Below are 16,426 nucleotides of genomic sequence, written 5' to 3'. Positions count from 1 at the left end.
CTGTAACAACAGTCAGATACACAACTCTTAAGGTTGTCTGTGCCTCATGGTGGCTTTTCCCAAAACATGAGGCAGAGGCTTCCTTCAGTGAAACTAAACTAAGAATACTGCAGTTTTGTTTTGTGCCACGTGTCCTGTGTACCCATCCAAGCTTACTAATCACCTTCCTTGGCTTTGATAATTTTGCATATGTATCCATACACAGAGAATAAGAATAGCTACGACTGCTGTCCAAAAGAAACCACCTTCTTTCAGTGATTTAATGAGATATTAGGACTTGACATTAGAAGTACTGTTTGGAATTTGGTCAAATCTGACTGCCCTTATGGAGACATCTAAAACCTTGGTTTAGGTGGCAACATCAGGGTGTTTTGAATTAGAGGGAGAATATTTGGGGCTGAAAAACGGTTGAAAGAGTAAACAAGGCCTGTGCCATTCATGTGTGGTTAGGTTTTTCAGATTTGTGGTGTACTCAGGCTCAAGATAGCCGAGATTTCTTTTATATAGACAAACTTATTTCTTTTAAGAAACAAAGAACTCCACTACCACCAGTTTCTCCTCCTAACTGTAAGAACGTGCAGTATCGCTGATAACCCTGCTAAACCCAAAGGGATGATATCACCGCTGCTCTTTGATATGCAGATATGGGGAGTGGGATTGCTATTCTTATCCTGCTGGTTTAGCATTTAGCCTATGGAAAACACAAACAGGTTCTCCATGTTTTCGCCTGCTTGTCATCCCTCTCACTGCTGCCTTGCACGGCGGCGGCGGACGGGTCGCGGTCCTCAGCAGATCCCACTGCTGACCGCGAGCACGCCACCACCTACGCCAGAGACACGCCGGGCCGTCGGATCCTGCCCAGGAACATCGCACGCCATGCGAGCCCGGCTCGCTCAGGTGTACACATGTATGCAAAATATTCCAGAGCTCTTTTAATCTAAGCTATAATTGTGAGCTGGCTTCTGTGGGAGTAATTTCGCAGGCGTCGAGGTTTAATGGTGGCCACGCGGATGGGTTTCCTTTGAGTCACTTCAGCCCCAAGATGGCCATTTCCGCAGATGGGAAACGTTTTGCTCACGTTTCGCCTGCAAAACCAAGGAAGCAGGACTTCCCTGGCCACAAGGCTGGCAGAGGTGATGCCCTCAGCGCCTTCAGGGCACAACACAGCCTCGCACACAACAGGACACTGACCTGCGCCATCCCTGATGCTGCTCCCCATAGGGGCAAGCTGGTGGTTCAGAGCCACCAATAATGACCAGGAGCAAAAATAAAAACAAAACCCACACCAAGAACATTTAAAAAGAAACTCTCTTAAAAAAAAACAAATATAATAAATATCTGCCTCTCTGCAGTGATCGGCACCTCGGGAATGTCATAAGGCGCCACAAAGCGCCCAGACAGGACTCGAACCCGAGACCCCCGCGTTCCAGTCGCGGCTTCGAGAACCTCGAACCCTCACGACCCACCCTGGGCTTTGAGCCACGCATGCGCCGGGAGGGGAAAGGCGGGCCGTTCCAGCGCGCCTGCGCAGTGGCCGCCACCGCTGGGGCCGGAGCGGGGAGCGGCGCCCCCTCCCCCATCCGCGCCATGGGTGACGCGCTGCGGAGGGCGGAGTCGGGCACTCAGGTGAGCTCCCCCCCCCCCCAGACCCCCCCAGCCCCCCCAGTGCCCCCCGCCCCGGGCCGCCGCCCGCCGCCATTTCCCTCAGGGCGGGCGGTGCGGTGGCGGGTGGAGCTTTGCTGATCGCCCGGCCCCTCGCTGTGCCCGGGCGCTGTGTAAACGAGCCGTCCGCCCCCGGGGGGTGCGGGACAGGGTAGGGTACACCCGGCTGGCCGCCCTGCCCCCGTGCTTGGCGGTGCGTGAGGGGAGGGGAAGCCGCAGAGCCGCGCCCCGCCGCCCTGTGAAGCGCCTCAGGGTGAGGGAGCCGGAGAGAGGGTGATGAAGGGGGGGGGGGGTGCCGAGGGTTTGTTCCATCGGGAGAAGCTCCTGTCACGGTGGCTCCCAGACACTGCCGCCTTCACGAGTGTCTTCCTCGCCATCCCCCTCCCAAGCGGTGGATGCAGCGAGGAGGAAGAGCTGTGGAAAGAAATGAGGAAGAATTGGTTTAGATACAGCGTGCAAAGTGGAGTTGCTTTCGTGTTCTTCAGAGAAAAAGGGGTTGAGTTTTGGGGTTTGTTGGTTTTCCCTTCCCTTAAATGTTTACTTGCTACTTTGACTTGCAATCAGCAAGTTAATTAGGTAACATGTTACTGTATCATGATACGCTAAGTACAAAAGCATAGAAACATGTATGACGATCAGTATTTATTTCTTGGTAAAGCTCTCTCTTTTTTTCAAGGCACAAGTTCTTAAGCTCTTTTGGCACATAAAACACAGCTGCCCAGCATCAGCAAATATACACAAATTCAGGACGTGTCTTCCACTTACGTCCAAGTGGGTAAACGCATTTGTCCATGTGAGCAGCACCAGCAGAGCTGACAGCCAAGGTGTTGAGTAACGAACATGGTGGAGAAAAATGCATAAAGCCCTTGAAACAGAACTTCATTTAAAGCAAACTTCCTCAAATAGCCTGATGCATAATACCTGACTTCAGTGAGGGTTAGGCTGAGACCACAGTCTTATAATTTTATTCTTCAATATGATTAATGCAACAAATTAGAACTTCTCACAAAACACCTTTGGTATCTCACAATAAAATAAATGATAAATTGCTAGCATACATCTTCATGCCCAAAGTTTACAAAAGCGCAGTTAGAGTGGTTGTAGTGGTTGAAAATTAAATTTTGTCTCATACTTGAGATGTATTTGTGTTTATAAATAGCCTGTAGGTTAGCTCACGGCCTCTAGTAGAGCTATAGTATTTAATTTGAATTTCTTTAACATTTTAATTAAGTAATATCTCTGACGACCTACGTGTATGCTTACATTTATGCATAACTTCATTGGATCCAATATAGTATAAGCATTACAATATATTAGTCAATGGGACAGCCCATATGCATATTACTTTATTAAAAAGATTGAATTGATAAGCCATAAAAGACATTGCTGAAATACTTCAGTCTCGTCAGCCTTGTTGTCATTAATGAAATTTAACCCAGCTGTTGCCCAGCTCTTGCTGGATAGCTTGTTTTCTACCACGTGTACCCGTGCGCAGCTTCTTGTTTGTGTAATTGCATTTCTCAAGGACGGGTATGAGTGAAGACCTACCACTAGCATGTTGCTAAAAGGTTATGTTTTGTACAAAGGAAGATGAAACAATTAAAAAGAAAGAAACAAGCATCTACAGTTGAATTATAGAATCAGATGTCTCTAATCCATTATTTGAAATTGTGGGCATTTTTTTCCGAGCTTTTTCCATTGCAGTGTTTTATCCAGCAGTACAATGTCCACAACACAGCATGAGACACCTGACTCCCACCATCGAGATTACTCTTTAATTGCCATAGATTTTTCCCTCCTCCCCCATAGAAGACAGTGTAAGAAGGCAACATGGAAATGCCCTCCCTGGAGCTGAGCCAAGGCAGCTTCTGCTGATTTGGGAGAACCCATATTGTCACTGTCTTCACTGTCTGCAGAGGTGAGGGATTCCTGTCTGGTGCCTCATCTCGGTGCAGCTTCGCTGCCGTCACTTCTGTTGTGGTGTGGACAAACCTTTGTGAGATCTGAAGGAAAATTGTTCGCTGTTTCTGCCAGAAACCCCATTGCTCACAGTGTGACACTAATGAGGCAAGTGCCTTTGGAGATTCTGCTTCAGAACTCGGAAGTAAATACAAGTTTGATAAAAACACAGGTGCACTATCATCAGCAAATTATCATAAATTACCTACATGAGCACTGCTCAGAGTAAGCACCTGTAGTTATTTAAAATGAATGTAAAAACTCATCATTTAAACAACCACAGATTCAGATTTAAACGATAGAGATCAATCTATTGTGTGTTTCCAAAGCTGGAGCGGTAATCCTAAAGAGGTAATAGTCTAAGAGGAAAGTGCTCTTAGTTTCCAGAAAAGAAAGGGGGAAAAAAAAAAACCACTGTGGGGAATGTATTTGTTAATGTAGGAATGAATTTGGGAGCAGGAGGCAGCATCGCCATGTTTTGACCATCTCATGGGGCCTCGTGTCCCAGCCCAGCCATGCTGGTGGTGCCTAGCATCGCAGAACACCACAGTGGTGCTTCCTTTTGTTGGGAATTGAAGGGCATCAGAAAGCAGCAGCCTGTGGTGGTTTTCCTGTTTCTCTCGACTTCCAGCACCAGATGAGGGGGGCGAAATTCCCGGCCCTTCTCCAGGAGGGGAAGTTTCTCCTCTCCATTGCCCTGGGCTGTGTGCATACGGTCTGCAGCAGTGCGGTTGGTAGTTGCAAGCGCCTAGTTTATGTGCCCTCAGAGATGTTCTTGTGAATGTAAATCCATCAGGATTTTTACTTTGGTCAGGTCACGGAAGCCTAGTGGTTCCCAAAACACTCCAGAGTTCTCCACGTTTGCTTTGTGCGCCGCACAAACGTGTGAAACGTAACAGGAGGGTCTGCAGGTCCTGAGCGAGGTCAGTTCGAGTGTTTTATGGCCCTTCAGTGAACATGTCAGAAAACTCTCCTGAAAATGTGTGAACAGGCAAACAAAGGCAAACACATTGACATTTTGTTAATGGAAGGGAATGTTAAAATGTCAATGAAAATGTCACACTTAAATTCCCATCATGACCACTTCAAGTAAATTCAGGGCCATTTAATGGGGCTTTATTCTGCTGTTAAAGGCAAACACATGCACAACTGTTTAAACAACTTTTGAGACAATTCAGAGTAAATGCTCCTCATTGATATGGCAGGGAGGAAAGCAAGATAAGGCTGTGTTCAGAGGTTTGTGCCCACTGCTCAAAACAATGTCATGACTGTTTTTAAGGAAGACGCAGTAAAAGCAAACAGGATTTTTTTTCGTTTAGCTTAATTCTTTAAATGGCAGCTGGTTGTCTTGGAGAATAAAATTTTCAGCACCAGGACAGATGCTGTGAGCGTCCTGGTAGTGTCCTTTCCTGCGTGTGTTAATGTACATGTGGAATAACAGCTCTTGCACAGGGTGAAGTGCTAATTGTGTGCCAAAACTGCAAATAATGCGAGTTAGGTGCACACCTGTCTGCTTGTTATGCAGATACCTGTCAATTTAAGAAATTGTCTTTGAACTTTGGACTAATTGGTTTTACAGCGGGTTTGCTTTACACTGGGCTTTGTAGTAACTTGGTTTACAAATACGCGCTTGCTTTACACAGGGTTTTGAAGAGCCACTGGTGGCTGGTTACTTTGGATCGTCCTTAATCCATACTACAAGTAACTATAATAGGATGGGTAGTCCATAAGAGTCCTGCATACTTTTCTAATGAAATGTACGTGGTTTTACTTATAAATATGCAGAGAGGCTGACTCAGGAGACTCATGATGGGTAATGCTCTGCCTCTCAACCTTGTGGCCTTGTGGAGGCGCGGGTTATTACAGATGCCCTGCTATCCCTTTATTGTGTCAAATGGCAGCGCTGCTTTATACCAGAGGCAATCCCTCTTGCTAGTTCACCTGTGCAGCTTTTTCTGTTGCTGTTTTTTTTTTTTTTTTTCTTTAAGCTCTATTTCTCTTAGTGTATATCCACTCCTTATCACCACTGAATCTGTGTGTTAATTATTTGTAAGGATGGAAACTTCATCTGCTGTACCCAAAGACTGTGGGTGTGCTTATGTGTTTATAAAAATGTTTTCAAATCAAACCAATCTTTTGATAGGACTGTCATTGAAAACGCCCGGTTCTTGGAGTCCTTTAAATGTGATTCCCAAGACCCATTATTTTGAGCTGACAGCATGTCTCTTCTATCTTTTTTTAAAAGCTACTTGCACGCCTTGAGGGCAGAAGTTCTCTGAAAAATCTTGAACCTTGTCTGTTTGCTGAAGAAGGATCTCCCGTCCATGGTAAAAATGGATCTTTATCCTATTTATGCAAAAATGTCAATGTAAAAGTTTTCTCAGAAGCATTCAGATAGATCTTTTTACTTTGGATTCAGAATTTTAACTCTTAATGTGATTTTAGGCAAACCAGATAAAATGAAATAATGCAAAGTCATCCTCATGAGCGTTACTCTGCTTTAAAATGTTTTATGGGTATTAAAGCACAGGTGTAGGTGACTAAATACCAAGCATGTTGGTTACCATAGAGTTTTGCAGATATTTGTTCTGCATTGTCACTTACCCTTTTTTATTTTAATCAGTGGTCTAATTTTAATTAGTGGTCTTTTTGACACCACTGCAAGTTTAAGGTAGAGTCATGCAGCAAGAAGCTCTAAAATTGAGATTGGATGTTGTAACGAAAGAAATTACTGAGCTAAATAGAAATAAGCACAATTAGTAATTTATTGATTATCCACGAATTCTGCCTTATTTTCCAGATTGTGTGAAATTTCATGTATTCTACAATGGAAAAGACTACTCTGATTATACAAAACTAGAAATACGTAATAAAAAAGGCGTATGAATGGCAAACTGAAAGGCTCATGCTGTGAGATACCACAGTTGTTGAAAATATGTGTATATATATGTATGAATGAATGGGCTTCATATGAAAAATATGAGGCGGCAGTGGTTATCAGCATACTTGCCTGCAATTTGAATTCCCACAAATTATAGAAGGTTCAGAAGAAATGGCAGAAAAAGCAATAAAAAGAATCAAGATAATTGGATGAGAGATGATGCTTAGTCTACAAATGCAGTCTCTGGGAGACCATTCACGTATTATTTTGCAGCACTTGGGAGTACATTAAGGGTTTAGCAATATATGATTCCTGCCCCTAGAAGTTTCAAATGTGATATAACAAAGATAAAGGGCAGAGAAATACTGGTAAGTCATTGCGAACGGAGTGGAGTATGGAAGATTATTTAAACACTCTCAGTTCTGAATTGCCACAAGAAGAATTAAGAACCAGTACTGAAACTTGTGTAGGCTTCAAAGGGCTCCTGGAGTTGTAACGTGTCTTTTTTGTTGTTGTTGTTTTGTTTAAGGAGAAATATTTATATTTTGAAAGAAATACAGCTATAGGAAATGCTGATATTTCAGTCTATTTTTAAGTACTTTACTTACAAGTAGCAAATGTTTGAGACTGAACTGGGTCTGTTCTGGTTGAACAGCCTCCAAGAAGCCTTCCTGAGATTCAGTAATTGCCCTTGGTATTGCAGTCAAGAGGGTTACATAATTCCATTCCCAGAATTATCAACTTTGATTTTAAAGCTATGTAGGTTGTTCGTGTCTGTCTAACAACCCTTCCAGAACCTCAGTTCTGAGATGGCTGGAAACTTTCTAGTTTCATCACTGGTTTCTCCCTGTGCCAACACATACATTGAGCTTGGGAAGCACTTCTGTTTTTCTTCTGCTTTTAACAAATGACATCAATTATTATCTATATTGGTCATACTTCTTGGCTGACACTAATGGAGTTGCATAATGTTAGCAGAGATCTTTATATGTATAAATGGCCTTCACCTTTTATTTTATTTTTGCTTTGTCTTTTAATATCACAGTATATACATTTATGTGAGCCCATGTGTTATTTTGATGTGTGTCCTCGTTATTCAGTCTTAAATCCCTGTTGAAGATCTACCTTTCCATTTGTCATGAACTTGGCATTTAGTAGGTCATTAGGGACTACTGGAACACATTGCCCACGAAGAAATGGTATGATTAAAGCAACGTGATGACCTACATTTTTCTTGTTCCCGATAGTATTTGTAACAAAGCTACATATATATATAGTTTCAATAACCCATATAAAGGTTACATCATCATTAAGTGTTCATAACATATGTCAGTATACTACAGAATAGGAACAGTTAATATAGGTAGTGCCGTGATTCTGATTGTGATGGAACTGTATATTGAAGAAGACGTAAGTGTATTAATTACGTACCATTTGAGCTCTTCTGGAATGGAGGAAAAGTGACATGAGCTTTAAATAAGCTTCCACTATTGCCAGGCGTATTTCTCCTGTGGCCCTGGTACGAAGCCGTGGGTGTTCACATAAAGCTCAGCAGTAGTGTGACACCCAAAATGGATTTAGAATAAATATTATGCCTTTCTACCCCACTTAAAAATGGTACAAATATTAGTGACAGTGTCTGCACGGTATTATAAATCAGCAGCCCAGTAACTTAAAGGTATTTGCTGGTATGAAACCCGCAAAGCTATTGCTGAGTATTGTAATCGTCTGCTTTTAACACCAGCGTCAGAAAATAGTTTTACCAACATTCACTAATGTAATGATTACAGGAAAATTTCAAGACTAATGTAGTTCAAACAATAACATGGAAAAGATGACCAGAGCTGAGCACAATGTTTTAGTTAAAAATGTATTAGTGTTGTATGAATATTGAAGTTTATGCAACATTGCATAGCAGTGGACCGTTGTGCTCTGTAGTCTGCCTGTAGTGGGCCAGCTCCTCTTTGTCTCTAGTTCAAGCTGCTACGAGCCAAGCAATGTGTTGGGTTACTCCTTAAAACATACTTTTTGAATTTGTCAGTGCTGAATTTCCTGTGAAATCATTCTGATAATCTATCCTGATACGTTAAAACCTTCACAGCCTTAAGTTATTAACCCAATTAGTTTGTCTTCTCCACCTTTTGCCAAGCTAATGGAAGATTAATCTACTGGTAGATGAAGCAGTAACGTTGGGCAACACCAATTCTAATAAAAAAAGAATTCCCATCAACTTTCTTCCACGTTAAAGTGTCTGTCCCTACTCGGCCTCCCAGACTGTTTCCATCCCTTGACAGTATCTCTTTACTAATCCTCCTCTCAAACGGTTTTGACATTAATGGATGATGCTGGTACTGATCACTTAGTTTCTTCCATGACCTAACGTGAGAGATAGTGTCAGTGGCTTTTTGAAAACACTGCTGGCCACGCTTCCTCCTCTGCTGTGTCACTGTTTGTTCTCTCTGATCCAGAAGGATGAATTTCCCCTCGTTATCTTACTGCTACAGCCTGGTTGCTAAATTAATGAAACCCTCCATTTACAGTTGTTGCTATAAATGGCTTCTGTTTTGCCCCAGTTCTTTTTGTGGGCAGTCTCTTTAATAATCGCGAAGGCACAGAAATCCCCTGCTCCCTTGAGGTTTTCTTACAGTCCAAGTTGTTAGTCATTTTGGCCTGTCAGCATCATGTCCGTGTTTTGGTCAAACTGCAACACGGGCGTGCATCTTTTGGGGCAATATGGAACAAACCTTGACAGATGCTTAGCTGTCGTGCTGTTAACATTTATAAGCCGCCACAAAAACTCTTAAGAATGATTTTTCATTGAGCTTATAATTTTTACTTCAATAAATGTGTTAGTTCCGCCAATGAAGGTCCCCCCAGTGTTGTTCCGTGCATTGCAGATCTCTTACGTAATGTGCTATAGGAGGTTGTGCAGAGCTCCTGATAAAACATCTTCAAACAGATAGAGTCAAGCACTTCACAGAGTCATTTTTTTTGCATAATACCAACTAAGAGTCAGATCTGCTTGCTGCTGCTTCTGAAAGGGCAACAAAAATACTTTGTTTTCTTTAAACCAGGTATTTTGCTGTGAAGGTAGGTCTAGCAATCCATGTTGTGTAGTTGGCCCAGTCCATTGAGCTGAATTCCTCAGTGCCACTCAGGGTGGCAGAAGTCTTGTGCTGAAACCTGGGGCAGGCAGAACATACATTTTGTTCCTTACTGAGAGGTGCCTTACACGTTTGTTCTAAAATATTTCAGTAGACTTGAAACAGGAGGGCCTACCCAGCGTATTTGGAAGGATTTCTCCCAAGCTGGTGTCCTGTTGTCACAGGTTTATGTCACCAGCACAGTGGATGTAACGCAGTAGAGCATCAGCTGGCTGCAAGTGGTGGAGCTGGGTATTGTGACTTCTCAACAGGAAGAAAAAATGAAGGTCTATGTCATAGGACGTGTAGTCACCTTTCATCTCAAAAGTGGGGAGAGCCATTCAGAACAGATAAATTAAGGTTTGGGAAGCAATCAAGCTTAAATAAATTTCAAAGTGTCAGAATTTCAGGAAACTGGCACTGCAGTTTTGGAGGAGCAGGGAACTTGAATACGGAGAGGCGGGCAGTCCGAGTGCCACTGAAGTGGGCAAATTGTCACAGCAGAGGTAAATTCCTTAATTCCTTTCAACACTTGCAATGGGTGAAGAGCTTAGTTCTTCCCCACCATGCTCTGCCACTTGTCCCAAGCTGCATGTTGACATTATATGCATGTGCAAACAAGGGCATCCTCTGTGAGTTGAGTTTACCCTGCTAACTCAGGCAGGCACAAACACATTCAAGTAAAGTTGCAATTAATTCTCTACTCTTGCATCCTGCTATGGAAAGCTTTTAGCCCATTGGCTCTTGCCAAGGCCATAGAAAGCCGTGACCTTCCTGCAGTTACCGTCGTGTGTTCTCCTTACTATTCGTATTTGCCCTGCTGCGTAAAATTCTGAATGTCATAAAAACTCCAGTTCTAAATTAGAATTTGGAAAGAACGCCTAATTAACATCTGTTTTCAGAGTCTTGCTCTGATTTTAAGACATGAGAGGCCTTTGGAAAAGGCTTTAGAGTCCCTCGCATTCACATTTGAACTGGTTTCCTAGTCGTGGGCAATGCTTTTTTAATTAACATATTCACATGATATGTATATTATTGACACACACGGATCAGGCAGGCTGAGCGTACGTACGACCAGAGACCTCTGCTTCAGACAGCACTCATTGCCTGCAGTTCAAGCAACCTGCACGCCCCTTTCTGACGAAGAAGCAGCTTCTTATGGTCACATAGAAGAATATGTGGGCACAGATTCCTGTCGGTATGTTGTGATGTGTGCAGCTACCAAAAGAGCACATAGCAGACATAAAATGTTGAAGGACAACCAGTGCTGTAAAAATAGATATGCCAATGTGATTTGGACCTCTAACATCAACATTTTTTTACTTGTCCTTTACTTTTTTTTCTTAGTTTTATGTACATAATGTAAATAGATGGTTTCTTAGCCACTTTTGTGTAGCAGTTTCCTTTTCAACCTTCATCTACCTGTATTGATAAATGAAATCCAGGTGCCAACCTCTTAGTGGTATGGTTGTCCTAGATGCTATTGACAGGCTTTTTTTCAACCGTCGCTGCCAGTTGATTTTCCTCACTTCAGAGGCCTTCCTTGAAAATCGGAATTTCTCTTGGTAGATGCCAACCAGGATTTAAATATTTTTTATGGCTCTCAAAGCTTTCAAAAACACATTTTCCAATTAGTGGAATAGTGAATATTGGTTCAGTAAACACTGAAATTTGACTCTGAGCTATAGATGGCCTCACGTGACACCTTGCTTCTTTGTTTTTGAACAGGAGATGTCATTGAATTCCATGGTCCAGAAGGAACAGGAAAAACTGAAATGCTCTACCACCTGGTAGCCCGCTGCATCATTCCAAAGTCAGGAGGAGGACTGGAAGCAGAAGTCATGTTCATTGATACAGACTACCATTTTGACATGCTCCGTCTAGTGACCATTCTCGAGCACAGACTGGAGCAAAGCACAGAAGAAATGATAAAGCAGTGCCTGGGAAGGCTTTTTCTTGTGAACTGTAATAGCAGCACGCAGTTACTTCTCACTCTTTACTCTCTAGAAAACATGTTTTGCACTCACCCCTCTCTCTGCCTTTTGATTTTAGATAGCATATCAGCTTTTTATTGGATAGACAGAAGCAACGGAGGGGAGAGTCTTAACTTGCAGGAGATGAATCTGAAGAAATGTGCTAACTTTCTTGAAAAGCTTGTGAGGGAGCACCACTTAGCCCTGTTTGCAACAACGCAGACGATTATGCAGAAATCTACAAGTTCTGCAGAAAGCTTTTTTCCTTTAAAGCTTCAGCATGAATTTGATACAGATTATAGGCCTTATCTTTGTAAATCATGGCAACAAATGGTAACCCACAGGATATTTTTCTCCAAGCAATTTAATTCTGGCAACAGCAAAGGTTTTACGGTTGTTTCTTGCCACCTCAAAAAAAACAATGTTGTAAAACGTTCATTTAGTGTTGCAGAATGCGGTGTTCAGTTTTAATTTCAGTTTGTTTTTTAAATGCCTAGCAAATCTTGGTGCTTAAGGCCTGGTAAGCTCTAAGTAGTTTTTAGTACCTTTTAAATGAGCTGCTTGTTGCTGGGTGATTAAGGATTTTTGTTATCATTTTCTTAAAATTCAGCGAAGGGCAGGAAACCCTAACATTTTTGAATTACTGTTTACGTTCAGTCCCAACCAGTAACGAACGTTGGCAATTATTTGTTTGTTTTTAATGCAGGAAGCAATTAAATCAAGAAAATTATAACCAAAGTCATTTAAAACTCCCAGTATCCTTCATTAATGTAACCTTTGTGATACGCAGTCAAATGCGCGGACTTCATTTCTGGGTCTCACTGCTTTTCACTCCTCTTTTCCCAGGGTACAGACATAGAAGCCCACTTTTCCATGGGGTAGACTGCAAAAAGGCCAAGTGTTCACTTTTCGTAAATACTGGTCTTGGTTCGCTCCCAGTAGCCTAGGGCATATGAAATGCATTCAGAACTCTGCCTGAAGAGGAGGATTCGCTTTCACAGCCTGTTAAACATCAGCAGTCCCGACCATGGTTCTCCAGCCTGACAGTCTCTCTGCTTATTTTATCATGTGAGACGCAAGGATTGCAGGTGTTTTGACCTTTAGAAGGGTCTGGGTTTGAAGAATCTAAAGCTATCACAAACATGGAAGCCTGTTTCCATAAACGAAGGAAAAACTGAGCTCTGGATACTTGGGAGTTTGTGCTGCATGCAGCAAGCTGTTTTGTCTTTGAAAGTAATGAAGGATGGGCTATGGGTTGTTGTGGGTGGTGTTGGTTTGTGTGCGTGTGTGTTTTTTAAGATGTATGCACACATAAATTTCTTCCCTGCCCTCCTTCATTATCCCCTCCCACTTCTTTCCCTTCCCCCACTCTCCCGAAGAAATCCAGGAATGCCATGCCTCTGGTCTTCACCAATATGCATCTGCCACATGTAGAACATTTGTGTGCAGGATTTGGCATGCAACGTGTTGCAATTCTGGCAGAGAAGATTCAGAACTTATGGGAAATGCCCTACAGTTCTGGCAAAGGATACCATATTATTTATTAACCTAGAGTGCCCTTTGAAAGCTTCAAAGTGCTTTACAAGAAAGAAAATTGCACACAGTACATTATTTAATACAAAAACTTACATTAGCTTACAAATTTAAATTACTCAAACAAGGGGAAAATATTTCTCACGGCAATATTCGTTCAGTCATGTTGCACAACACGTTTTATAGTTTAGATTGAACAGATTATTAATAAAAATGCATATGTAAGAAGAAGTACCTAGCACAGTATCTTTTTGAGGAAGATGCCGTGCCTTTTAATTTCCTGGCTTCTGAATCCAGCCTTTCCAAGCTGAATATACCTGAATTCCTAGCAGTGTACAAGTGGGCTCATGGGCCCAGGCTTCTGTGTATGGAGCTAGGAATGTGTGCCCATCCTCTTGTTCGTGGAACTGGGCATCCGCATGATTTGGCTGGATTTTTGGAAAGATTCTGGACACCTGTGCATCCCTCCAGCCCAGGGCCCACCTGGAGCAGGAGCTGTTTCCCGAGGCTTTGGGAGGAGCATCAGAAAAGTCTGTTCTCACTGACAAGTGCTCCTGGCTTCTACAACTGCATTTTTGGGGAGCCCCTGACCAGAGGTTGCGTTCAGACCAGTGCTTGATGGCCAGTGATCAAACCTATCCTCTGTGTACTCATCCACTCCATTTTCAACTTACTTATCCCCTTGGACTCCACCACATCTCTTCAAAATCAGTTCAGTTTAATTATTCTTTCTGTGGGAAAACTTCCTTTTTTGTCTCATCTCCAACCATTTGACCACTTCATGCCTTCGGTTCTTTTCTTGTGAGATGTAATGAGCGGACGTTCCCTTTATAGCATCTCCGCAGAGGTGATGATTTTCTTGACTTTGTCATTTCATTAGTGCTTTATCCTCCATCGTGACTGTTACTTATTTCAGAACGTGTGTAAGTACACAAATACATACAAAGCTGAAAACTTAATCAGTCTAGTCTGAGCCAGAGTTAGGTCTTTTTAACATGAGTGAACACTTCCACTGGGAATTACTATACAGACATACCTGCACTTTTGTAAATAGCGGTACAGACCTTTTAAAAGTGAAAATTACACGGCTACATGATTTCTACTTTAAAAAATCAACATGCCCCTTTTCTGTCTGAGTGCAACTGCTGAAGAGAAACTGCTTCATAAAAATGTACTTGCTAAAATATGTTTGAGAAAGAAAACAACAACAACAACAATGGAAATGTGCTGGTATTCCCATCTGGAAAAGAAAGCTTTTCTATTATTCACAATCTAGTTCATATTTTGCATTGTAATATAAAATAAATGCATAAACTGAAATGAAGCCAAAGTTCTAGTTGATCAAAAAGAGTTTACCTCGGGAAATTTTGAAAATTCAGAGTTTATTTTACTTTGAATGCGGGCGGATTTTTTAGTTCTCTGTGGATTGTAATATTCATGCTCTGCACATTTGCTTTAGGTACACAGCGAGCCTTGCTTTCAGAGACGCAGAGCATCAGCATATCCCTGTAAGCTTGCAGGAAGGATAGGCAGCATGCAATTTGGGAGTGCACTGACCTTATGCTCTGCCAGAATTATGCTGTTTGGAAAAACGAACCTTTAGGATATAAGTCTGAAACAGATGCAGTGATAAAGAACCTGGGAAGCAGCAATTTTTGTACTTTAATTAACCGTGGGTATTAAAAATGTTTTTTTTACCGTGTTTTTAGCAGAGAACTTTCTCCTCCAAAGTCTCCTTTTTCACCCAGACTTGTTACCGCCCAGTCTCCCGCCGCCTGCGGAGCCTGCAGTGACCTGTGCTGCCGCAGCTCCATCTCCCTGCAGGGAGGGAGAGCATTTGGGGTGAGCAGGTCTATGTCGCTGGCAGCCCTGCAAAAGAAGAGCCATGGTGTATTGTTAAGATGAGAAAAGAATGCATATATACCCAAACTCTGATTTATCCAAGTATTTCTCAGAAACAAAAATCCTTTCATGTCAGTGTCATTGTACTTCAGCTGAATGTTGTATTCTCACGGCTTTTGTAGGCATAGGAACTTTTTACATCCTTAGCATTCCTGTTTGTTGCTTCATATGCAACATTGAATTAAAGCAGCCAGCACGAAATAAAGAGGAACTAGTTCACCCTTTTTTCCCCCATCCTTCTATAATGAGAGAGCTTTTTGGCAAAAACAAATAAAGGCATTTTGCAGGTTTTCTATTTATTTTTCGGGTAAACCTGTACTTTTACAGACACCTGAAAAGAAAATGTCATTTCTGTATTCAGCAAAAAGTGTTTTGTATTCCTAGACTTTTTAATAGAGCAAATAAAATACAAATACCAGTTTGCTTGGTTTAAGTTTCTACTTGCACATAAAATTGGAGTTTCCTTTTTCTAACATAACTGATGCCAGCCACTTTATTTTCCATCGAGTCTGGAAATGGCACAAGATAAAGGTTCTCAAGTGGAAACATGCCCACAGTTGTGCTTTTACTGGAGACTAATGGACAAAGGCAGAAAGCAATCCTGTTTTGATGGCCACTGGACGTAAGGCTTGGACCATGTCCTGGAGAGGAACGTGACATTTTGGTTATTTCCAGTGCCTGCTGTAATAATAGTCTCCTGAGCCTCTTTATTCAAATATATTTTTCCTACACAAATATCATACTGGGGCAACGGGCAACGTCGTTGTGCCAAACTCAGTCCCCACCTCGGGGGAAAGCCATGCCACATTGCCGACCTTGAGCTTATGTAGGAGGCTGCAACAAATACTCAGTGGTGTAAGAGCTGCAGACAGTTGTAATGTTTCCAGCAACTACAGAATATCAGAAGACTTGGGGATTTTATGACGAGGAAACACTGGAAGAGCTTGGAAGCCTTTGGCAGTGGAAAAATCTTTCGGACTGGGAAAAGGAGCATCAGTGCAATGCATCTGCATGATCTTCTGGATAGAAAAACCTGATGCCCCACAGCAGCCTCTGAAATTAAAAGTCTGGCCATCTCTGAGCCTGAAAGAAGACAGAATAGCACTGGGCTATGAATAATGTGTAGTAAGACAAAAAAGATTCTTAAACTGTTAACTAACACGTCTAGCATGGAAATGCTCTGAAGTACAAAGTTGGCCAGAGTTGACCTGCAGGTTCTTCCAACTAAGAGATGAAGCTGGTGATGGATTCAGCTATGTAGATGCTGCATGGCTTATTTATAATGAAGGTTAAAAATATAATAAATAAATTATAAAAATATAAAATATTATAAATAATTTATAAAATATTTATATATTATATTAATATTTTAT

General features: G+C 42.0%; 1 protein-coding gene and 1 long non-coding RNA gene across 2 annotated transcripts in view; one reads left to right on the top strand and one right to left on the bottom strand.

Annotated features, from left to right (window-relative positions):
* The first annotated feature begins 1,510 nt into the window (after positions 1-1,510).
* On the top strand, positions 1,511-14,202 carry XRCC2 (X-ray repair cross complementing 2). The gene is made up of 3 exons (XM_035318260.1): positions 1,511-1,626; positions 5,867-5,948; positions 11,374-14,202. Exons 1-3 carry the CDS (start codon positions 1,588-1,590, stop codon positions 12,087-12,089), a joined length of 837 nt encoding a protein of 278 aa, XP_035174151.1. The 5' UTR covers positions 1,511-1,587; the 3' UTR covers positions 12,090-14,202.
* The window catches only part of LOC118162205, an 8,367-nt gene continuing 5,846 nt past the window's right edge, over positions 13,906-16,426 (bottom strand). The window contains exon 3 of the long non-coding RNA XR_004748335.1: positions 13,906-15,020. This is a non-coding gene — a long non-coding RNA (uncharacterized LOC118162205). The remainder of the gene's footprint in view (positions 15,021-16,426) is intronic.

The sequence above is a fragment of the Oxyura jamaicensis genome, chromosome 2, assembly GCF_011077185.1.
Source record: "Oxyura jamaicensis isolate SHBP4307 breed ruddy duck chromosome 2, BPBGC_Ojam_1.0, whole genome shotgun sequence".
Taxonomy (NCBI): domain Eukaryota; kingdom Metazoa; phylum Chordata; class Aves; order Anseriformes; family Anatidae; genus Oxyura; species Oxyura jamaicensis.
The sequence above is the reverse complement of the archived record's forward strand: the minus strand, read 5'-3'. Positions and strand labels throughout refer to the sequence as shown.

What these genes read in the sequence shown, in the direction of transcription:
- XRCC2 (XM_035318260.1), top strand. Translation starts at nt 1,588, where the DNA reads ATGGGTGACGCGCTGCGGAGGGCGGAGTCGGGCACTCAG. An exon ending in GGGCGGAGTCGGGCACTCAG is followed by an intron (nt 1,627 to 5,866) that starts GTGAGCTCCCCC and finishes TTTTTTTAAAAG; the next exon opens with CTACTTGCACGCCTTGAGGG. An exon ending in AGAAGGATCTCCCGTCCATG is followed by an intron (nt 5,949 to 11,373) that starts GTAAAAATGGAT and finishes GTTTTTGAACAG; the next exon opens with GAGATGTCATTGAATTCCAT.